At 38.7% G+C, this 24,889-nt stretch overlaps 1 protein-coding gene across 2 annotated transcripts in view; it reads left to right on the forward strand.

Annotated features, from left to right (window-relative positions):
* Positions 1-24,889, forward strand: part of NETO2 (neuropilin and tolloid like 2) — a 29,329-nt gene continuing 4,440 nt past the window's right edge. Inside the window, exons 1-7 of one of the 2 annotated variants that reach the window (XM_005526380.3) lie at positions 1-132; positions 11,997-12,053; positions 13,510-13,650; positions 15,457-15,705; positions 17,786-17,830; positions 17,920-18,047; positions 21,198-21,426. In XM_005526380.3, coding sequence (XP_005526437.1) covers positions 99-132; positions 11,997-12,053; positions 13,510-13,650; positions 15,457-15,705; positions 17,786-17,830; positions 17,920-18,047; positions 21,198-21,426 — 883 coding nt within the window. In that variant the 5' untranslated portion in view covers positions 1-98. Of the gene's footprint in view, positions 133-5,566; positions 5,653-11,996; positions 12,054-13,509; positions 13,651-15,456; positions 15,706-17,785; positions 17,831-17,919; positions 18,048-21,197; positions 21,427-24,889 lie in introns of those variants that run through there. The other variant, XM_088062212.1, reaches the window with a different exon arrangement.

A 24,889-nucleotide genomic window follows, 5' to 3' on the forward strand; every position in this document is an offset into this window, starting at 1 on the left:
CGGGCGGGGGCCGAGCCGTAGCCGCGGGCACAGCGCCCTCGCGGGGGGCACCGCCGCGGCCATGGAGCGCCGCTGATCGCCGCCGCCGCCGGGAGACAATGGCCCTGCACAAACTCTGCTCGGTGCTGGAAGGTAGGAGCCGCGGGCGGCAGAGCGCCCCGCCGGAGCGGGGACCGCGGTACCCCCGGCGGCGCCGCCCCTTCGGCCGCCCCGTGCTGCCCGCGGCGCCCTCCCTGAGCCGGAGGAAACTTCGGAGCGGCGGCCGAGGGGGCTGCGCAGGGGCGGGCGCCCCGCTGCTGTTGCCGGGGGTGCTCTTCCCGGGCAGCTGCCGGTGCCCCGCACATCCCCACGGCCCCGCGTTCCTGCCCGGATCCTGCCTCTCTAGCCCCGCTCTGCCCCACGCGAGACCCAGCGCTGCGGCTCGGGGCTGCGGGGCGGGAGCTGCCGGAGCCCAACCCGGGCCGGGCCGGGGACCCTCCACCCATCCCGGGCTGCCCCTCGTCCCGCTAGCGCGGGCGAGCGGCGGCGACACCTCGGCACCTCGGGTTTGGGGGGTCCCAGAGGCGGGGACACCTCGGCACCTCGGGTTTGGGAAGTCCCAGCTGAGGGAATACCTCGGCATCTCGGGTTTGGGGATCCCACCGTCGGGGACGCCTCGGGTTCGGGGGGATCCCAGCCTGCAGAAACGTGGGTCACAGTGGCAGCGACTCTACCCCAGTGACCCGTATATTCCAGAGACACACCGGCAATATCCTACGCTCGTCTTTGCACAGTAAAAATACTCTTTGCTTTCGGGACTCTCCTGACGAGCTGCTCAACACCGTTCAGCTTATCACACTTGTTATCGGGAGCAAGGTCTGTTTTCAGTAAGGTTTTCATAAAATCAGTTGGGTAACTGAGTCACAGCCCTGACTGGTGTTTACCTGTCCTTTTTCTTCTTGAGGCTTTTAAATCCTGTCTCTAACTTACTTCTGTTCAGAGGTAAACAACCGAGCAAGGCTCCTCATCTGAGCATTTCTTTGTCTGTGCTATTATTTATACAGCTCGACAATGGGCGAGGGGTTTCTGTTAGAAAAGAAATCTCGATGTAGCACTTAACCTTGTGCCTCAAGAGATTATTTCTAGCATTTTGTATCTTCTTGAGCAATAGGAGCCTTGATGGGGATTCCAGTCCGATGTATTTTTGGTTTTTTTAATGATGATTATTATTTTAAATTATTCTGTTAGGAGTTGTTGGTGTGACTGCATGCGTTATTGAAGCCAACAAGGCATTACTGCAGAGTAGAGAACTGTTTTGTGTATACACTGATGTCTTCCCACAGTATCAAAGTTGTAAAGTCTGTTTTAAATCCAGAATGTTTCCATGGGCCATAAAATCCCATGTTCCTGGCATGTAGGACTTTATGTCCTTAGGGTTTCAAAGAATATTTTTCATTTATTAGCATCATAACTGAGAGACAGAAGATACTTGTTCTCAATAAATGTCTGTCTCTCTATATTGTTGATCATTCACTGAATTTAGACAACGTAGGAACATATGGTTTACATGGGAAAGACAAGGGATTTAGATTCTTTTTCCTACTGCCTCTTTTAAGTAACATATTTAAATGTCAGAAGCCACTAAGAAACAACCGTAAAATACAACTGTTGTATCTACTACTTAAATACTTTATACACATGCAGATTTAATTACCTTTCAGAAATATGTGATTGCTGCAAAATTGACTGTACAGGTTTTCCAATGAATAGACCTGTATATTTTTTATAATCACACTAATGTCCATGTAAAAAGTCCCTCTACAGGAAGTTTTTTGTATTATTCATAATCCATAAATTGCACAAAGCTATTAGTCAATAAGCTGTTGGTATTCTAAACACATCCCTTGCCATGACTACAGAAACAACCTATCATTACTTAGCATCATACACTCCCTTTTATCTCTGCTTCACTAGAAGTCATTACATAGTCCCATTATTACACCTAATCAGAAACTAAAAAGTATATTCCTGTAGATAGAAGTATAGATTTAGATCCAGAAGGAAACTGCTGGGAATAAAATTCAAAGTAACTGTCCATATTTTACAAATTGCATCTTAAATTCTGCATGGAAGCCCTACTTACAGTGGCAGTAATTTATTTATTTTTTTCTCCATACAAATAGCTTCTTGTGCAGAGCTGGGTGAGTTCTGCTAAGCCACATATGAAGTACCATGAAGTTCAGTGTATCATGAGAAGTTATATTTTATTTAATACTTCTTAGAAACAGTTTAATCTATTCTTAACATGGAATGTTTGTATACATTTCTGTTGTCCACAAAGATTCTATTTTGTGCCTGTGTTACCTTAGGGCAGAAAAAAGCCCATCATACTTTGTGGCAGTTGGAATTTCTTATATTAAGCTTGTTCAGAGCTATAATTCTGTTCTTCTTCAGCTATCAAGATCAAGGGCTATTTAAATAAATATCTTAATGTAATTCTTTGCCTCTGTCCGTAGTGTTCAGCAAAACTTTTAAAAGTCTCATCCTGAGTCCCATCATCCTACGTGGATTCTTTGCTCTCTTCCAGCTTTCCCAGGCAGCAGTGCTGAGTGGCAGCGCTGCTGGAGCACAACAGCCCTGAGATTTCAGTGGCTGCAGCTTTTGCTGGAGTGGAGCCCAGCCAATGCCCACCTGCTTTCTCAGTGGGGTCTGTAACCTCTTGGAGGCCAAGAGCTTGCTGCATTTGGGCTGTTGGAAGACAAAGCCTTTGCCTCCTGCCTTCAGTTCTCAATGACATCTTAAACACACTAGAATCCTTCCCTAAGCCTGGCACAGCTTGCAAAATGCAACCGCTCTACAACAATAAAGCACCATAACTCTCCACTTCTTTAGAGAGAAAAGCAGCTGCTTTCATAATAAAGCTATGCCCCTGTAATGCTTAGGAGGTAAATATACCTGTCTTGAATTTCCTCATACCTGGTATTCCCTCAAAATGTTTGCTAAGAGCTTGTTCCCATGCTTCAAATATGCTCCCTCTTCCATTTCCACATGCTATTATTTGCTTAAAAAAACTGTACAAGCTGTCAGTTAAATCCTTCCTCTACATTAGTTTTGGTCTATTTCAGTTAATATATTGGATTAATTTAAAAAGCCAAAAAGAGAATTCTCTATCTTCTGACCCAATAATTCAACAAGCAGCCAGGGCGAGAAGAAACTACCGATACATTCCCAACCTTCCAGTGGACTACAGAATTATTTCCAACTGCATCAGGTTGCAAGAATGTGGACTGCTATGATTTAACTTCCTGCCATTCTGCTCAGGCTCCTCATTTGCATTTTGGCATGATTTTAACAGTTAATTTCTCACAAACAAGTAGTGTTAGGAAGTAATGCTTCCTTCCACACAAAAGCTAGAAATTATGCCTGCCTGTTTCCAAAACCAAAAGGTATAATAATGCCACAAAAAGCTGAAAAAAAGCAGAAAAAAAGGTAATTCAGAAATCTCCTAACAGTTTCATGATCTGTTCATTAAAACAAAAAGCAATGTAACGACTGTAGAAGCTACAGTTACCCTAATGAAGGCAGTATCAAGTGAAATCGGAATATTATTTTTTACTTAATAAACAGTATCAACTTTCTACCTCTTCTGCTGCACTGAAAAAAAGTGAGGCCCCGAACTGCTTGCAGTGCTGAGCAGTTCAGCAGAAGTAACTCAAATAACTGCAGAACAGGATTCAAAAAGCTGCAGTGTTAAGGCAAGTATTTGGTGGTATTATGCCTTGCTCTGAATACACATGCAAACTTCATATTCAAAATATACCACCCTGCAACATAACTTCAAATACATTAACTCCCTCTTTTTCCTAAAACATAGTTAACCATGTCTACTAAAATTTTTACAGAACAAGCTGGTTACAATTACATTGATATTAATAGCTAATGTCAGTGTGTAAATCAGGTGGCTGTAATATGGCTGTAGCCAGAGTATGGAATAACATTGGATTGAAGCTAAAGGAGCTACTAAATTATGTATCCCTATCTAATGAAAAAGTTAAGATTTTCTGCATCTTCCTTAAGGTTTAATTCACAAGGAGAGATTAGACAGAAAAATTACCCCTGAAGTAAAACTTTAGAAGCTATTCATCATTTATGAACCTGTCAGAAAGTCACAATTTAATTCACTGCAAAAATGAAGAGAGCTGCTAATTGCGCATACTCTAGTATGTGTAGTTTATGTACAAAACAAACCCAGCACTAGGAGTATAACCTGTCTGGACTGAAGCAAAATTTTGCTGCTTGTCTGCCTTGTACATTCCAATTTGGTTTTTTAATTAATGAAGCACTTACAGTCTAGGACAACTTAAACAGCTTGCTGCCTCTGTCAGCATATGACTGGCAACTGCCACCTCAAATACTGCAAGATATGGGGTTGGGGAATGGGGAATGTAAATTTTACAACAAAAATCAGCAGGTAACTTCTAATGGAAAAAAATCCATATTTCTTTTAGATTATCTCTGTAATTCACTCAGTTTTCTGTTATTACAAAGCTGACCCCACTATGCAGCAGGAAAGGATGGCCAGTATGTTAAGAAATCATTTCACAAAAACTTCTTCTCTATCTTACGGTAAAATTGATAAACTTTAAGTCTCTTTTTAAGGGACTGAGAGTGAGAAGCTGGAAAAGAAAAAACTGTAATCTGTACATAAATTGTTGCCAGACAAGACAGAAGATAGCAGAAAAGAACTTGAAATATTAATTTCATAATAGACATTCCAGAAAAGATTTCCACTGAAAAAATATAGTATATTGCTAATAAATAAGAGAAGATAAATAAGTCTGGTATAATCTGATTGATTTTTATATCAAAAGTATCACTATACAATTTCTCTAGGAGTAAGTTATTTCTGGGAAAGATGTATTCAGAATAGTCATGTGCAGCAGGATTACCTCTGTCAGCTAGAGGGAAATCATCTGAACTTGGAAGTCAGTGTACATATTTTAATAAGGTTTTTGAAACCCCTCATCAACATGGTTTGCACATGCAGTCTTCTCATCATTCTCTTGCTGCACACAGCTTGGAGATGAAAAAAAAGCTCTTCCATATAAAAAGGAAAGTTTCTATTTTAAAAATGAAAGCTATCAGTCTTCTGGCAGAAGTTTTGCTGGCAGACAGACCCAGGGATGGATTGTAAGTAACAGGATGTGGAGCAACTGGTAAAATGAAGCAGCCCACAGCTGCTTATACATTTCTAATGGAGGACAGGATCAGAAATGTTAAATGTTTTGAGCAAACCTAGAGGGGACTTGTCACAGATCCATCCAAGCATGAATTGTTCTGGAGATGATTTTTATCAAAGGGATGTGTGAGAACTGCACTTACTTCCTGAATCAGTTAACCTGGTTTCTCTGCAGAGATAGAGTCCCAATTTGTTTCTCTGGCAATCTTAAAGAGAGGAATCCCTACTGGAAACAGCTGGACTGAGATGAAACTCTTATATCTGAGAATAGACCTGAGTGCATTCTGATATCCTGCTGGCAGCTAATGGCTAACAAGATTTGGATCTTAGAAGGCACCAGAGTCACTCTTAATAGCTGGTGAAGCCCACTTCTGCTATCAAGCTTTTGTGAGAAGGATTAAAAATGTGTTGGCAGCTCCACTAGCATGCTCTGGGTAAGATTTAAACCAGCTAAAATATGTTTTGCCTGATGCACACCTTCATCTCAGTACTTTATTCTGTGGCAATCCTGCTGTATGTTCCAATATGAAGAAACCACTGGAGCTGTTAATAGGATAAGTTGTAGGCAGCCACCTTAACTGCTCTTTGATACTCATTTTACCTATCTGCAAATGTTCTGTTGAAACCACAATAGATTAAGGAATGTATACAGACTATGAGCTATAAAAATGTTTGGGATTTAAAAACTGCCATGTTTTCATCCTCAGCAACAGAATTGTTAGCCTTAAATACAGCAGCAACAGATGCAATCCAGTATTCCTTTTGTCAATTAACAAACACAGCAAATGCTAAGAGAGAGAAAAGTCTCATTCCTTGAAATTTACAGCGTGTGTTTCTGAGCTAAAAATGGCTTGAATACAAAAGCAGTTAATAAGCTTTTTGAGAGAAAAGGAGGTGACCATCCACACAGAATTACATGAAATCCAGTGTGTCTGGACCTGTCTGTCTGAATTGTACAGGTTCTTTACAAGACCACCCACCAGTCAATCACTCACTTTGAATTTGTGCAGCAACTAATCCTTGATCAGAGTCCTTAAAAACAACCAAAACATGCAACTAATGTTGGCCAGAGAATAGGATAGGATCTAGTAATCATAAATGTCCCCAGGACATTAATAGCTAATATTAATGTTTAGACATGTGAGTAAAAGTGGATATAAAACCTGAAATACTGTGATGAGCAGTTGCTGAAAGTAATGCTAATTTTAGCACACAGGGAAAATGAGGAGCTAGGTTTAAGGAGAATACACAGAAAAGGAATCATTCCCATAAGGCAAAACAGAGTATGTAATTAAGATCAAGCATTTGTTACTCTAGGCTGTATCTGCCAGAAAGAAGCAGGCATCCTGGCAAGATTTTCCAACATGCATGACCTGTGTGTTGCCAGTTACCATCTATCTGGACTATGTGTGTACAAGGTGCTGCCTAATCCAAGGAGCTGAGCACAGAGATCCAATGAATCCTGTTTTAAGCAAAGTCTGTCATCTTTATCCCTAGGATTCTGGCTACCACTATGCTAAGAATGTGTAATACTCTAAATGATTAAGTCTTTATTTTTAAAAATGGTGGAATGTTTCACTCTGTTTCTCAGTTGTGCCTGACTACTCCCCAGTTTGATATTCAGCTTGCCCTGCATGCATAGATCCCCCATTGTCATCACTGAAGACAGACACTGCTCTCAGAGCCACACAGCAAATCGAGTCTGTTGTTTCTGTGAAGATCCCTAGAGCATGCAGAAAGAGCAGGGGAAAGACATATCATAGGGAGCTCAGAGCTGTACTGTATCCCATGAAATCTGAAGAAGATGTTTTGCCAGAAAGTACAAGCATATGTTAGATTTGCAGCCTAAAGCACTTGTTTTTCTAAGCAACATGCTGATTTCTCAGTATTGAGTTGAGCACAAATTTACTGCAAAACTAACTGTATTATTTTAATTTTTAAGGAGAAGTTAGAGCCACACATTTGTGAACCTCTCTATATATACTCCAATCAGAAATTGCCTTATTTTTTTTTTAGCTTAAATTTATTTTTAAAAATTTAAGCAATATCAACAAAGCACATCTTGACTTCTGCAAACAATTCAGAGTTTATTACACCAAGGGCTTATATTATTCCATAAGCCTACTTCAGCAACAGGATTGTAAGAACTTCCATTGTATGTTTAGTGTCTTCACTCTTTAAAATTTATACAGCTGTCTGCAGGCTATGTGATCTAAAATATTTCATGCAAAGAAGTGAAGAAAATGAAAAATCCATGCTTCTAAAAACAGAGACAGAAGCCTGCTGCTTTTTCTGTATTCCTAATTCATGCTCACACAGGTAAAAACTATCAGAGCTTTAAATGGCAGTACAAAAGTACTATACAATAATTCATGAAATACAAGTCTGTAGCAAATACCAGATTCATGAATAAAAGAAGCTCCTCAATCTCTGCCTTGGTGTCCATGCTGCTGTTGGCTTAATGATGGCCTCTTCTGCAGGGTACAGATCATGAAGTGGAAGCTCACTGTAAGGTGCAGAAGCACTAATTTTTATTACGGTTATCACCTGAGTATCTCAAAGTTCGTAAGGTCATTGTCCCATAGCTCAGGATCTTCTGATAGAATTCTCACCATACTTACCCAGTAAAAACAAACCATTCAGCCCTTGAATCCCTTTGATATTCAATGCAATCCTGCACTCTGTGTACTGTGTGCTGTTGCTTACATCAGCAAGCCATGTTCAAGTGGCATTTTTACTCCCTACTTGTGCTTCCTGTACCATAACAGACTCTGGAGCTAAGACTTATCTTTCATCCACACTGAAGAATAGTCATGTCAGAGAGATCTGTAAGAGACTTTAAAAGAGGAAAATAGGAGCAGAGGAATACTGTGTTCCATTGTAAGTTCAGGTGCATAGTAACCATTTGAATTACAGTTTATTAGAAATAACAAGATCATTCTTCATCCTTCTGGAAGTGCTACAAGACTGTTAGTGAAAGTATCTCATGACTGTTCTAATTGTGTCCCTGTCTAACTGTGTCCCTGCTGCAGTACCAGGACGGTGGTTCAGCACTAGCGCTGTACTGAACCAGTTTCCAGGATTTGTCCTAGATATCTTCCTTCTAATGGATTTGTGCTGTCCACATTAGTCTTTGAGATTTGAAATTATTTTTCCAGGAAGTAGTATGAATTTAGGACGCCAGGAGATTGCTTTGTTGTTTTTAAAATGTACACAAAAATGGGTTAATGGAGACAGTCTGAAAGGTCTAAAAATAACCTGAGTGATTATTTTTTTTCTTTTCATCCTGAATATTGATAGACCTTGTTTTCAGCCCCTAAACTCCTGTTTGCTTTTCCACATTATACTGTGTCATGTCAATGCACTCAGTTTAAGGCAATCCTACCTCAGGCAATCCTGCCCAATACTCTCAGGAAGAACAGGTAAGTCCTCTCCACCTTATTGCCAGCAGTGTCACACTGATAAGGACAGCACACATCCAGACTATTAGCCAGAGATGCCTTTTCTTTATCGTACTGTCACCCAGGATAAAAGTAGTGCCGAAGAAAGACCCTGGAACATTTGCTACCTGGGCTACTCTGAATACATCTTAAGGGTTGTTGAGAGCATGAGAAGGATGGGCATTGCCAGGGAAGGGCAGGAAAGAGGTGTAAGAGATTAAAACTGAAGAGGATTGAAAGGGCAGGCAACAAAGAGAAGGTGTCCCATACTATTCCCACTCATCCATATAACATGAAGAAAGGAAGACAGTGAGACAAATATTCAGCCCGTATCTTGTGCAGTTGCCTGCATATCCATGCTGCTCTGCAAGGAATAGGCACTGTTTGTTTGCATTTACACGCATACAGGCGCTGGACTATTTATAGAAATGGCACAGCTCTAGTGAAAGCCAGTCAGGCTTTCTGAAGTCATTTTAGGGGGGTTGTTTCTTTATCCACATCAGCAAGAAGGGAAATCAATGGTTAGTGTAACAGAACATCTATTCCTATGTTGTTTCCATCAGTACAATCACTGAAATAAATGTAGGTGCATACTGAAATTTGAAAATAAAGTGTATTGTAACAGTGGTAGGAATAGTAGAGACCTGTACTAAATAAAAACCAAAGCAAACCAAAAAACCCTCAGTTTCTCACTGTTACTTGAAAGTGACTATTTGCATTCATTTTGTTAGCTGCATGTTAACTTCATTCATATTTCTCTGTGTGTTTGCTTTAAGAAAAATAGTCAAATCTCATTTTCCATTTTGAGAAGCAGCATAAATTGCTCTGTCCTTGTAAAACAGAGGGTGGGAATAGGACATCTTTAGGAAAGGTGAATTCAATAGAACATACTGACACATGATTTACACAGAATTGTGGAAATTGACTTTATTTTAACAATAAAAGCCAACTTTGAAGTGTTGCACTAAAACCAGCATAGAAGAAAAACCAGGAAAAGAGATTGACAAGTTTATAACCACTGTCAAGATTCTCTGTTAGGGACAAGTGATCTCAGGAGTACAAATGCAGTGTAAGTTCATGCAATTCATAAACTCAGATATTTCAGTGTACAGTTTAAACAGAGAAGCTGCAAAAATAAACTGTAAATAAATATGAAATAATACCATCTATGTAAGGAACAGTGAAAACTAAAACCAGCTGAAAACTAATGTCAATCATATGTGAATAAAGATGGGATATTTGTTTATTTGCTTTAAAGACTAGTGAAGATCCATAACTGAATACCAGTAATGGGTGCTAGATACTTTCTTCTGAAGGAGGAATTTTCAGTCTAGGGTGAGTCAGTAATGATTAGCAGCATCTGCTTTGTATTTGGATAATGACAGTATATTTTTAAGTATATTAATATTGATGAAAATGCAGAATTATTGCAAAGATGGAAATTGAAAAACTACTTAAATCTTCACCTATTCTAACATAATCCATCCCTAAAGATCACATAAGCTTCTAAGAACATAGCACTTGTTTGCAAGACCCATATGGTATTTTAGAAAACACCCACAGTTACGAACCTGACTTACACAGGAAAAAGCAGTTGTTGCTGAGGAAAGTTTCAGAGTGAAACACAGTCTACTTCAATATGGATAGAGAGAAGAAAGGGCAGCAGAAACATAGATAATAAAACATAAATGCTAGATGGACACTTTCAGGAGCAGACTTTGATTCCTTTTATCTTTTCCCAAGATAATACATCCAGCGTTAGATGAGCATCTGGATCAGTTGAGTCAAGATCACTGGTTTGCAGTCAGTGCAGGCTCACTCTGGAACTCTAAAGGGCTCAAAGTCCAACAGCAACACAGGGAAAACCACAGATGGAAAAAATTCCATTTCAACTGAGCCCGTAAATGCCTGAGCAACAAGGCAGAAAGGCTGGGAAAACAAAAAGAATTTCTTGAATGTGACAATAAAATTCCTGTTGAAATCACTTTTTTGCCCTGCAGTGCTAAGGCCATCTACTGACAAGTAAATGAATATGGGAAGGGCCATATCAGGTCACATCAAAGGTCCATCTTGCTTGGTATCTTCTTTTACACAGATATAAAAGCAGAACGAGTATAAAAGTAGAGCAAATTATATTTGCCCCAAATACATCCCAGACTTCTAAGAACTTAAGGCTTAAGGGGTTTCTGAAACAGAATTTTCTACCTCAAGGATGCATTATGAATTATGTGCATTTAAAAAAAATAAAAAAAATCTTTGTTTAATTTGAATACACCACCTGCTCGCTTTGTCTGACACCCTCTGATTCTCTACTGGAAGAGACAAGTAGTAGCTGCTCAGTTCTCAATCTCAATGACACTTGTCATTTTGTAACTTGTATCCTATCTCCCCTCAGCCTCCTTCTGTCCAGGACAGTCCAAGCCTGCTTAGCTAGTTCTGTAAGAGATGTGTCCAGAATTTCTGAGATACTCCAGATGGAAGCAAATGAAAGATTTGAAGAGTGGCATATTAATTTACTCGATTTCATCCTCTTTCCCCCTCCCAGTAATCCCAAACAATTTGAAGTGATAAAGTTGACAAAGCATTTTAGGAAAACCTGGACATTAAGCCTGCTTTAAAATTGCTGATGGACCATGGAATATGGAGTTTTCACATGTGCTGTTCATACACATGCTTCTCGGGTGCAGGGAATGTGTAAATGTATGGGAAAGGCCAAAAGTAAAACATCCAGGAAGGAAGGAAAGAGGGAGGCTCTCCATCTCCAGAACTTGCATCTGCCCATTTTCTATGCTCCATCATTTGAAGAAATCACTGGTATTGTGTGGCAGCATCAAAAACCAGTCAAAGCAGACAAAGACCAGTCTTACAAGCAGAGATCTGTGAAATCCATGGAGGGGTTAAGACCATGCAGTGTCTCCTGTGGTCTGGATTAATTTCCTGGAAGCTGGAGAAGTCTTTTGCACATATTATGCAAATAGAGTTTTAGGATAGGTTCATTATAGTAGTGAAACATCTTGTTTCAGGATGTTAAAGTTTTATAGACAACAGGTACCATGTAAACTCTAGAAAATATTCTTAAATGTCCCCTCTAACAAGGAATTGCTGTTCTCATACACACTTTCTTGAGGAACCTGGAGGAAGGACCAGCAGTGCACATAGACTGCACTGGTTTCATAAGCTGAAATTTTAAAGAAAACACATAGATTAATTACATATTTTTGTATGTTTTGAGTTGTTTTGGTCAGTGATGCCAGGATTTGCATGAACTGGGACTGCAGAAAACGGTCTATAAGTTTGAAGAATTACTGATGCTTTTTCTGTCCATTTTCTCTTATCAGTGTTGCTTGTAACAATCCTGGTAGTGGAAGGCATTGCCGTTGCACAGAAGACACAAGGTACAATTTTAGTTTGATGATTTTCTCTCATAAAATGGAACAGTTTTAGAACTTTTAATTGAACAATATAAGTGAAATGTTTGCATTCAGATATTAACAGCTCTTGAATTACCAATATGAACTGTGGTATTTTCCATTTTCCCCCATTTGCTGCATTTTCTCCCAAATGAACAAAGCCATGCAGTCACAAAGAACATGGAAGTTTCACTTTCCCAGGTAAAGTTCTACAGTTTTAGATGTTAGAGGTGGGAAAGAAACCACCACGGAAATTCATGTTTTCTGTATCTGACAACAAGCTTTTCAAATAGTCCACCCACAAACATTTTTGAAGCCTGCTGAGTGGGGAAGGAATCAATTTCACAAACCTTATCTTTTCATATGTGGGATTACCCACACTTAAAGAGAGAAGAATTCCTTGAACTGCCACCTACAGAATTTCCTTGAAAAATTTCCGCAGGAGAGAGAGTTTTCACCCCCATAAATCAAAAAGCTGTCAAGATACTAGTGGAAGGTGATGTAATTTACTGGAGGCATTTAAGACCTGTACCAGAATGGATGTCCTCTCACAGGTCTGCAAATTAAAACAGTGTAAATATAAATAACACTATGAGAATACCCTGTGAGATTTAGGAAATATCTAGCAGAAAATATATATCCTGTGTCTTACTCTTTCAGTTCTGCTGATACCAAGGAGAAGGGCCAAAGGTACTTAAGAATGTCAGAGATCACACTATTCCCAGCCTCTTCTCCATGGATGAGGAAATGGAAACCAAACTCCTGTGAATGATCCAGCAGGAAGGATTACTTTACTCAACTGCATAATCTCAGTCAGAGAACACATTTCCCTGTACATCTGGAAGAGGAGCTTTGATCCTAAATGTGACCCTTAGCTACCAAGGGCAATCTACCTATTGCTAGGAATTTTATTAACTGTCATTGCTGTATTTAGTGTATTTGCATATTGTAATTTGTTCTGTTACAAACATTCTGTACTCCAACAAATTACTGTAAATATATATCCCACCTTAGTATATTCTGGAATCAGGGTCAAAACCAGTGAAAGCTGACAAATATTTCCAATTATATTTCCATAGGAACGGACATGACATAACCCATATAATAATGGTATTGGCAGCCACTGCGACTATTTCACTTAGAAAGAAGAGTATAAAACACCTGAACTGAGTAGGGTAAAAAAAAGGAAAAAAAATTACTCCCTCTACTTTCCAAGGATCTCTGGATATATTTGATATTCAATTTAGGATATACCCCACCACAAAACTAAGCATAAGATTTTCTTAGATAAATATTAATGAGTGCCTTACCAAGAGGGCTTGCAACCAAAATAAAAACCAAAATAAATTACTTTCTTCTTTATAGGCAATGTGTCATGCCAGAGTTTTACGCTTGCAGAGGAAACTTATTTGATTGTTGTTTTTTTTTTTTTTGGCTTAAGGTGGGCAAAATATTGGAGTGAATCGCATTCCTCCCACTCAGTGTGACAACTGGGTCCGGACCAGTAATGGAGGACATTTTGCTTCACCAAACTACCCAAACATGTACCCACCCAATCAAGAGTGCATCTATATCTTAGAAGGTAGGTGCTGTGTTTCTATTTTGTTTTGCTGTAATCTTACTGTTAAATGGAAAATCTTGAACTGTTAAAACTCATCTTACACTGCTGTAAAGTGTTGTGTGGCTGTGCTGGTAATATAATGAATTCTGCAGTCATTTACTTGAACAAGAAGCTAAATTTTCTCTCTCTAATAATAACAACAAATAAATAAGAAATGCAAACATTAATAAATTAGGTATGTAGAATATGATATATCCTCAAAGCCAGGAAAAGGAGCAGCATATTTACTGTAATCTATGATGGTATGGAATTAGTAAGATAAAAACTGTAGCTTGTTATCTTAATATCACTGATAATAGATTGCAAAAGGCTATTTCATATTGCCAGTATTGTTCTATCTCACCAGCAGAAAACCTTTATGCTATCCTTCATTAATAAAAAAGATATATCTGGCCATAACACTGTACTAAAAATATAGAGATTTGTTAGCACTGCTGAGGTCACTATTAAAATAGTTTGATGAGGACAAAAAAATGTCATTAACTAGAATAAAACCATATTCCAATGAGAATATCTTAAATAAAGGCTGGAAGACTTGAGACACTCCAATTATTTTTCCTCTTATTAGAATGCACCCAAAACCCACTGAAGTAAGCTAAAAATATTAGTCAGCCTAATCATCAGATTCATATCAATTAATTGAAATATTTCAAGTAATGAGGTTTGATGAGTTTTTATTTATACAGCACAGTAGTGGTTCACAGGTCCCTCCTTTTCACTTGTTCCCAAGCTCATCTTGGTTTTGCACCTTGACCAGGAGTGCCCCAGGGAGCAGCCCACCTGCAGGGCTGGGGCACAGGAGCAGCTCCAGCTCTCCTCAGTCTTCCACAGAAACACTGTGGGTGCCTGAGTGGGGCCAAGGCCCTCCAGAATTTCTAGCCAAGATCTGCTCCTTCATGCAGACCACTGCCAACATTCACAGCAGCTCCAAATGCGTGTAGCTTGTGTGAGTGAGGCAGAAGGTCTGACGGGAGTGTTGGAGACGCGAGAGTAAATCCTTTTGGCATTCAGGAAAAGCAGGCAGCCTGTGATTCCTCAGTGCTGTCACTCCAGATCCCAGCCAGGATCGGGAAGTTCACGTAGTGCAGCCGATGCCAAGAACAAGGAACACTAAAGCCATTCATACAGGAGAAAGTCTTGGGATCCAAACCAAGGATGTGAGAGTCAGGATTTAGGACTCTGATCCGAAACCTGATGTTAGGCTGCCACAGGCTCAGACTCACCAACATCTGTAGCCACCTGCATAATATTGACACTGCACAATATATGAAGCACTTACACTTCTCTGAATATTCTAATAAAAGATGTCTTCTGTGAAAGGATCTACAAATTTGGACTTCATGTTTAAGAAATAGTGAGTAGTTCATATCTTTCTCTTTTCCATTCTTTTCTGCATAGCTCAGTGTTTTGTCCTTTTTTATGTATTTTGCTTTCACAGAATTTAATTTATATCTCAATATTTAACTTTGTTTGAATTCCTTTGCATATATGTTCATATCTGTTATATGCGCTACATTAAATTAATGTGATTTCTGAATTTTCAACAATTAAGATCAGCAAGCAAAAAATATGTATGATTCTGTGCAAAAGTATCTTTTAGAAAATAATTTTTAAAATTTTTGTAGCAGACTGCAGATGTGTTTTGAGAAGTTTCCAGTTTCTTGTTTATCTTGCTGTTTTGGAGGCCTGTCTCTTCATTACTTCATGTCTTTGTGTTTTTTATCAAGATCTTCATTTAATCTTTTGCTCAATTTTTTTTATGTCTAGCTGCTCCACGACAAAGAATTGAGTTGACCTTTGATGAACCCTATTACATAGAACCCTCATTTGAATGTCGGTTTGATCACCTGGAGGTTCGAGATGGACCTTTTGGGTTCTCCCCTCTCATTAATCGTTACTGTGGTCTGAAAAGTCCTGCACTAATTAGATCAACAGGGAGATTTATGTGGATCAAGTTTATTTCTGATGAGGAGCTGGAAGGAAAGGGATTTCAAGCAAAGTACTCATTTATACCAGGTAAAGATGTCTAAAATTCTGACTGAGTTAATGACTATCTGCTCCCATTGAACTCTGTGTGTGTGTGCTGGTCCTCTTTAGCCTAGAGCTGTATTTCAGCATGAGCACTTATGGAGGCACAGTGACAATGTCATGGGCACAGTCTCAGTCCTGCTAATCCTACAGGGCACTTGGGGAATCCTGACTAAAGGGAATTACAGGTTTGTAGTTTGCTGGTGAAGAAAACACTTGAGCTTGTTCATGCTGAAGTCTTCTGCAGCACCCCTCCTTATTTCTCTACTTGTACTAGTTTAACCAGTGGTAGGAAAGGAAAAACAGCTTAAGAGCTGCCTTTTCACCAGCTTCACTTCTAGGAGTGTAAGGCCCTGGACAAAAACACCTGAAGCAACTTTACAGTAGCACTGCAGCTAGATGCAAAAGAGGCATTAAATCTCCATTCTGAAAACCCAGAGCAAATATCTGCACAGTAAGCACAAGCTCTCAGTATAACTGGATTCCCTCAACCCTTGGACTCAGACAACAGAGCTGCTCTTTGCTCAAAGTGCTGTGTAGTTCACAGGTGCAGAGGAGAGGACAATGTGCTGACAGTGCCTTTAGACAAACAAAAATTACATCTGCTCTGTGGAGCTACTTAAACCTGGCAGGGCATCCTTCTTACATGAAAATTTGACCTGATGTCCTTGTGCAGTGCTTGACTATTGTACTTCATAGCTACTACACATGTAGTTATCAGCATTTTATTGTCCTTTGGGACAAAAGGCAATATACAAGTGTCAGCTCTACTACTTTGATAAATGTATACACAAATATGACTTCTTAATGTTATCTTTACCCCTAGAGCACATGAAAACACAATTCATGATTATATATTACTGCTTAGGGATTTAGACTCAGAAACTTCAGATTAACATGGTGACCAGGCCGTTGGGAATTACATGATAAAATGTTTTCACAGGGACAGTACTTATGCATTTTGCTAAATCCATTTCCAAAGCCATTTCATCAACATCACTTTCAAAACTAAATTACCATAGTTGCAGGCTGGAACTTTAAATATACATTTAAACTGTATATTATTTTCACAATAGATTGCAACAACTGAAGGACTGATATTTTTCTTTTCCTTCCACTTTGTTTATATGAAGTATGGTAAAATATTTTACAGTTGTGAAAATGAAAGGGAACATATGCGCATACTCCTGCTTCTTAAAAAAAATCAGCTTACAAAGAAGGTTGAAAACCTTGCAGAATTTTGGATATAGTGATCATAGATTTTCACTATAGGTAAATAAAAAGAGGAGGACAAAGAAAGCATGTTCTGAGCTGTGCTGAGCCTTAAGCTCAGGACTGAGGCATTCTAGGGGAAGTGATAAACTTCCTATACAGAAAAAATATTATAGGATTGCAGAAAAACCAAAACTCTGGACTTTCATTTGGAAAATAACTTTGTACCAAACAAGCATGCACTTTCTCATGAGATAGTGCTTTCTTTGCATAGAACAACATTTCATAAACCACATCTAGAACTGTTCTACGTGACATAATACAAGAGACACAGAGAACCCAGGGAAAAGTACCTTTAGGATTGAACAGCCTTCTTCACATACTTTTTTAAGAGCAGTTAGCAATTTCAAACTGTTGATATACTTTGCTAAACTCAGTTCATATTGTTCAGAACTACATAGACAGCAGTCGGATAAAATAAATCTAAATAAGCTTTTTGCACAGAGAAATACTCCCTGTATTCTTGTGGAGCTCCAGCAGTTTCAGTGAAAACTGACATAGTTAAATTCAGAATATAATGTAGGAACAAAATACTGAATAGTAATTCTTGGTGTTATGCTAGAAATCTGAGCTGTCAGGGTAGAATTACCTTTTTTTCAGATAAGGTCAATCTTTGTGGAATAATGTTCTCATCTAAAAAAAACTTTGTCTCTATATGCTCCAATTGATTCAATAAACTTTCTGGCAATTTATTTGGTGACATAATAATAAGTGAACATAATCTGCAGATAATACTAAATCTTGTGATTCTCAAGCGCTGATAGCCCTTGTGATTCATGACTTCTTTCTATTGCAGATCCTGACTTCACTTACCTAGGAGGTATTTTAAATCCCATCCCAGGTATAGTATTGCAGTAACAATTTCTTTATACATGAAATTTTAAATTAATGTCATATTGCATTTGACAGCAAGTTCTATCTTCTCCCTAGATTGCCAATTTGAGCTCTCAGGAGCTGATGGAATAGTACGTTCCAGTCAAGTAGAACAGGAAGGAAAAACAAAACCAGGACAAGCAGTTGACTGTATCTGGACAATTAAAGCCACTCCAAATGCTAAGGTGGGTTTTGTTCATATAATTCAGTATATAATGGGTTTCCATGGCAGTAGCAACAGGTAATGGTCACTAACTGTGATTTGCATAATGATGTACTTCACTGAAATGAGTCATGTAGCAGTGGCTTAGGAAATCCAGAGAGAGAATTGTTTCTGAAATTAAAATTATACAAGTCCATAGTACTGGCTTCCTATTATTTGAAGCTTCAAATACCAAATAACTGTGAGAACTGTTTAAGCAACAATTTTCAGGGGCATTTGACTTGGACCCTGGTTGTATTGGAAGACTGCAGGCAAAAACATTGGCTGTCATCTTCAGTGATTACCAGTAAATCTCACTGCCAAAGCTTAATGTTTTGCCTCCAATGGTTCTATTGGAGATTTTGGTTCTGTTCAAAGTCAACAGAACATGTGCCTGCTTCTCCCATCTAATTCACAATCCAGCACCTTAAAATCCACTTTCATCAGCAGCCTGAGCTAAATGGAAGGGCTTTACCTTGTTAGGCAGACAGCAGGATAAAACCCCAAAATGCAATAGATAAAGCCTGAGTCATATTTGTTAAATATGTTGCACAGAAGAGCACATACTTTTCTCCATATAGCTGCACATCTTTCATTTTGCTTCTGGTTGCTCATACATAAAAATTAAAAAATATTTTGAAGCAGTAGCTGCCAAGATGACAAATCTTCCCTCTGCCTTCTTACACACTCCTAACAGTTAACTAACCAGCCCTGTTAACCACCTTGCAAGTGCATTCTAAAACAGTAACCAAAAAGATGATAATATGAGGAAAAGACGTGAAAGAAATTACAAGTCCATTAATATATTTGAGCCTTTGAGGAAATGAGTCAATTCCCAAGAGCCCTATACTAGTCTAAGTAATAGACGCAGTTCTTCCAGAAACAATAACAAACCCATTTTCTCTCTACATTGCCAGTTGAGTGCACCAGGTCTTGTGCTTAAGTATTTTAATAAATTATTGAATGTTGCCAGAAGGCAGAGTTATAGTTGGGTGAGTCCTGAAATTAGATCATCTTCTTAAATTATTGATTTAAAACATTACAGAAAAATAATTCTTAGTATTCTAACAGTGGTTCCTCAAGCTTCAATTCAGGCAGAATTATGATGATAAAATACATTAGATCTGATACAGTCCAATCTCTTGAGAAAAATAAGCATAGACATTTTTAATTCCCTCTATTTGATTTTGTAATAAAAATAAACTTTTAAAACTGACACAAGTGCAGCAGTGAAAGTACTTTTAAAAGTGTATAGCAGACACTTAATAAATTACCTCCAGATTTCATAAAATTACCAGAATAATCAATATAATGTAAGAGTAAGGACCTTTTATACTTGCCTAACACATTAATCCAAAGGATCTTGTGAAGAAGTGAACGCTTTTAATGGGATTATTCCTTTGTTACTACACAAATAATAGCTCTCCTAAAAGTGCGCTAAATTATTTTTAGTTTCCATTGTAATTTTGTAGCAGATATGTAAAGTCAATCATTAAAAAGAAATGCCCTCTCTCAGCCCAAATACTAGCAATTGCAGCTCACATCCATGGTTTTGAGATAAGTCATCAATGGAGAACAGGTTCTCAATGTAGCTGAGAATTTCCAGCAGTAAATCTAACAAAAACAGCAGGAAAAAAAAGGAAAATAGACAAAAAGAAAAAATATATATGCTGAAAATCACAAAACAGTGAGGTGAAGCATGAGCTAATATGGCACAGGCTGCACCTTCAGAGAAGTGTGCAAGGGAAGGCAGAGCTGGCCAACCTGCCTCTGGAAGCACTGGATAGGAAATGCCACAGGGTACAAGTGTCACCTGCCCTTCTCTTTTACCATGTTTCAATAAAGCCTGCCAGGTGTAGGAATGGGGAGGGGAATATCTCGTTTTGTCCCTCAGAGGTGGTTGGTAGTGAGCTATGGCAAAGGGGCAGCAAACTGGGTTATGGAGGCCAAGCATGGGATTCACATGCCCTGACCTCCTGCATCCCCTGAGCAGGGGTCCCAGAGTCCTGAGGCAGGGGATAAAGCCCTGATGTGCAGAAGCTCTGCAGCATCCCTGGCACGGGTGGCACAGGAGGTGGGAGCTCAGACAGCCCCAGGCTGAGCCCAGGAACGCTGAGAGAGCTCGTGGGCAGGAGAGGAGCACCTCTGCCTGCCCCTGGGCACGTTTTTTCTCTGGGAATGCAATGGCTGTCTAAGAATTGCTAACCTCTAAAAAGCCTTTGCAGCATGCTTAGGTGACGGTTTCATATCTCAAAATTTGCAGAAGAATTTTGAGAATTCAAATACAGCCATTGAAGAGATTCGAAAGCCTTTTGATGTGTTCATGTAATTTTAACTGAATTACAATCTCGCACGAGTTTCCTGCTCCAGCAAAATAAATTATTTACTTACTCTTTAAATACCATCTCAATTTTCTAATTTCCTTGCTGCATGTGTTCTAACACGTATGCTGCCTTCTCTTGGATTAGATTTCTGCTTTTAGAAGTATTAAGATTAGCTTAAATTCATTAATTCTTCCTACACAGCCATCTTACTTCTCTCTCGTTTCCATTTTTATTCAAATTACTCCTGACTTCATGGTTTGTGTCTTCCATAACACAGCTATGGTACAGTAATTAGCTTTCATTCTGAAGCAATAAATTTTAATTTCCTTATTTTACTTCAGAGCTTTTCAGACTAGACTCTTTCCCCTATATTTTAACTTTGTTTTTATGAGTTAGAAAGAAAGGAAAGAGAACAGTCAAAATACTTTAAAAATTATTTCAGTACATTTATGAGTTCCTTATATCTCTTCTACAGAAACAGACTTCACATTTAGCCAAGCTTCTTGGGGGCTCCTTCACGAAGTGTGTTGCTTTGTACTGTTTTTCCAAAGGGAGCAGAAATAAATCAAAGTAAAATTTTAAATAAAGATTGTTTTGGGGAGCAGGGAGAAGTGAAATGAATACCCAAGACAAATGTCAGGTAATATTCCACACAAACATCTAGTGAGAAAATCTAAGTTTAATTTTGTGCATTGGGAATTACATTTATGTGTAAGGGAAAAAAAAAAATCTTATTCAAGATTTTCTAAGAAAGAAAACTCTCCTCTGTATTTCTTCTCCTAAAGACATTGATTCCTCTGTCCTAACAGATCTATATGCGATTTCTGGACTATCAAATGGAGCATTCCAATGAATGCAAAAGGAACTTTGTTGCTGTGTATGATGGGAGCAGTTCCATTGAAAACCTGAAGGCCAAGTTCTGCAGCACGGTGGCCAACGATGTCACGCTGCAGACAGGGACAGGGGTGGTGCGGATGTGGGCAGATGAAGGCAGCAGACTGAGCAGGTTCAGAATGCTCTTCACTTCCTTTGTGGATCGTAAGTAGATCTAAAAGTGCCAATTCTCCTGGCATCAGGATGCTTTGAGTATTTTAGGGAAAGCATCAGCTGTATATTAAGCAGCAGGAATGCATGAAAAAGGTTGTTTCTGTTTCCTTCACATGCTAGCAGGTAAATTAGATAATTGCTTTATTACATTTCTAACATGGTTCCTGAAGAGAAGCTTTCCTCTGTTCTTAAAAGGTTTATTTTCTATTTGAATTCAGCAATACTGCCCTAGGCTACATCCTTCTCACAAAGAGACGTACTTCCCTACAAATGAGCACAGACTTCTTTCAAAAAGACAGCAGTGGGATTGAAGTGTGCTCTCCCACTAGCTCCCAGTTCCCTGCCAGACACCACAACAGGCTCTTCTTAAGGCCACTCTGCATGTCCAGAAGAGTAGAAAACATGCCTGATCCTGTAAAGTCTCATTCTCCTTCCTAAACACAGCTCTATATTCAGTTGTGGGTCTGGAACTACACCCCCTCCAGCCAAGCTGCTCCCTTATGCTCAGCCTCATTTGGCTCTAATGGACCCCACATGTGGTCCCTTAGCAAAGCCCTGTTGTGTTGCACAACCATGGATAAGCAGTTAAATTCAAGTTTATTCAAGAAGCCTGTAATTAAAGCAGAGTTGTAAATGCCATCTGGATTTTTGTTTGGATTCCATAGCCTGGGTTAGAGATAGTCTTTATACTCATTGTAAATTAAGATGTTTCTTGAAAGCAGGTTTTTTGTGAGATTTTTTTTCTTCTAGGGTGTTGTACCTGAATGAAATTTTGTTGCCTCACATATTTATGGAGGGCAATACTGTCCACGTTGCAGAACCACTGCAGTGCCATTTATATGGCACTAAAGCAGACTGAGTTCAGAACTGCAGAGCAGATCTGAGATACATGGAGAGAGCTGAATGAAATATTCCCGTTTCAGGAAATCAGACCTATGCTTGTGCTAAAGGTTTTCAAAAAGTTCTGCTTGAAGAATAAATAGTACAGATTTGCTGACAAAAAAATAACTTCTGACAGAACATATCTGTAGCCAGTCCTGAAAGAGATCCTGGTCACTACCTTGCAAGAAAGTTCAGGTTACAGGTAACAGGTAGATTTTATGTTCTGTTCCATAAAACAGTAAATTTTAACACAGGAGAAAAGCTACCTTTTGTAAAACAACCTTTTTAAAGTAACAGATATGTATAAGAGAAATAGCTTCTGGCTTACTTTGAGTACATGGTCGTAAAGAAGAGTTTCATGTTTCAAGCTAGTCTATTGCTTAACCTACAAGAGGCATTTAATAAGCTTTAGATATTGAGAATTTAAATAAATGTCAGTTTTAAGTACAACTTGCAAAAATTGATAACTGATTTTCCACTAGCTTTTATTTCAATACAATTATTAACATTGGTGGTAGTGCAAGTTACTCCAGCTTTCAATTTAGAAAATGTTACGAACTTTTCCAGGGAAATTATCTATTCATATTATAAATATTGGAGTGGGGTTTTTGTTGTTGTTGAGTTTGGATTTTTCGGGGGTGGTAGTGGGGAGGGGTTTAATGCAAGATGTTGAAACACTAGATACTCCTAAAGGTAGATAAATTTCCAAATTTATGAATTCAAAGCAACTCAAAAGTCATTGCCAGAAGAACATTTGCAAAGGTATGTGTTTATTGTTATTTACTTGAGATCCTGCCTTTCTTGGATAGGGTCATTGAAAACTATGTGGCTGAAAAGTGTTTCAAGTATTTTTAATTTATTCAATTTTATTATGAGTCATAAGCAATTCTTCTAACTGAAAAAAGTGAATCTGAGCTTATCTTATTTTCAGATTGTTAAGCTATCTTTCTCTTCTACCTTGCTAATGACTTGTAATGATATGAAGCCAACCATGAAAACAATCAATATTTCTGGAAAGATTTCCATAAATGAACTAATAGTGCATGACAGTCACCTAACACACACTAGCGCTGCTTGCAGATTTGACTAAGTAATTCAGCTAACAGCAATGTGAAAAATCAATGTATTTGATTGCTGGCTCGATTCAATAGATGAGTAATGCTGGATACAAAAAGCACTGTAAGCATTGCACCACTTTTGGGCAGCTGTTGTGAGAAGAGTCCAGCTATGTCCTTGAAGTCTTAGGCTGGAATTGATCAACCATTGTGACTTTTAGACTTCAAACTCCCCAAATAACAGACAAAGGGGAAATAAGGCCATTTGTCCCATGTTCATGAACTGTGAACAAAAGCCATGCCCACAAAAACTTACAGGGAGTACACAAACATGTGAAATAGAGACTATGCTGGCAGATGGAGAAGCAACAGCAGAATGCATCATCCAAAAATACAGAACTGTAAAAAAAAATTCATGTGTTCAGGGAAATGAGAAAGGGAATATGTTTACCTTATGGCATAACTGACAGAATGGGCCTGATCTTGACCTTCTGAAGGAGTGACCCTGTTTTAAAGCAGTATTCTTCAGACTAGATCTATTTTCCAAAAAAATAAAGTCTCAACTCACTTGAGAGAGGAAGTGATGTGATAGCTACCATGACATTTTTAAGCACTGAGATTACAGAGATAAACTGTTCCAAAATACACTCTTATCTATGTTCTGTATTCATAGTTGCACTACAATTAAAGCAAATCTTGTATGGAACCTCTTGCCACATTGCCAGGGTTAAGTACTAACAGCAAATGCAAAATCTTAAAACAAATGAGTGTAGGTTACCCAGCTTCAGTGGAGTAAGCCATGGGAAGACAATACATAATTCAGGGATGCAAAATCAAAATTAAAGGTTTGAATGTTCTTTTTTTCTAAGGCAAAATTCCTCTTTCTGTCATTGAGATTCTCATGCCTAGCAGAATGACTAAGTGAGAAATGCAATGTACAGGAGCAGTCATTCCCTCTGCTCTGCCCTTTGGGTTTTCTGTTATGTTTCAGAGAATCCAGACTGCTCAAGAACACGATTTTTCTGTGAAACCAAATAGTAGAATGTCTATCACAAATCTTTGCTGTTAGTATATAACTGACTCCACTAATAACAGACATTTCCATCATAAAAATATCATATTACTGAAACAAAGGGACAACCAATTTCTTGTCCAGTGCCCTGAATTTATAAATAATTCCCTCTGTATATGATACAACACCCTGAAAAGAATTATTACTTCTTTCTAACATCTTTTTTCTTATGTCAAGGAGCAGTAACAAATACAAAAACATGGGGCAGCCTTCTAGTTAATTTCTTTCTTCAAATTTCTGACTATATATAGATAGATAGATACATAAAAAGCTAAACTATACTCTCTCAATCCCTGCATTAGCTCTAATAGGAGGATGCAGGAGCTTTTGATTCACAAGCAGAAATGACTTAGATGCCTCAAGTTATTGAAATCTCTTGCAATTGCTGAAACAGTCCTCCACAAGCTGAAATCTGATTTGCCTTGAGATATTAATGGGCTCTAAA

This window comes from Pseudopodoces humilis, chromosome 14 (assembly GCF_049639895.1).
Source record: "Pseudopodoces humilis isolate 2021_Gansu_Grassland_sample_001 chromosome 14, ASM4963989v1, whole genome shotgun sequence".
Classification (NCBI taxonomy): Eukaryota; Metazoa; Chordata; class Aves; order Passeriformes; family Paridae; genus Pseudopodoces; species Pseudopodoces humilis.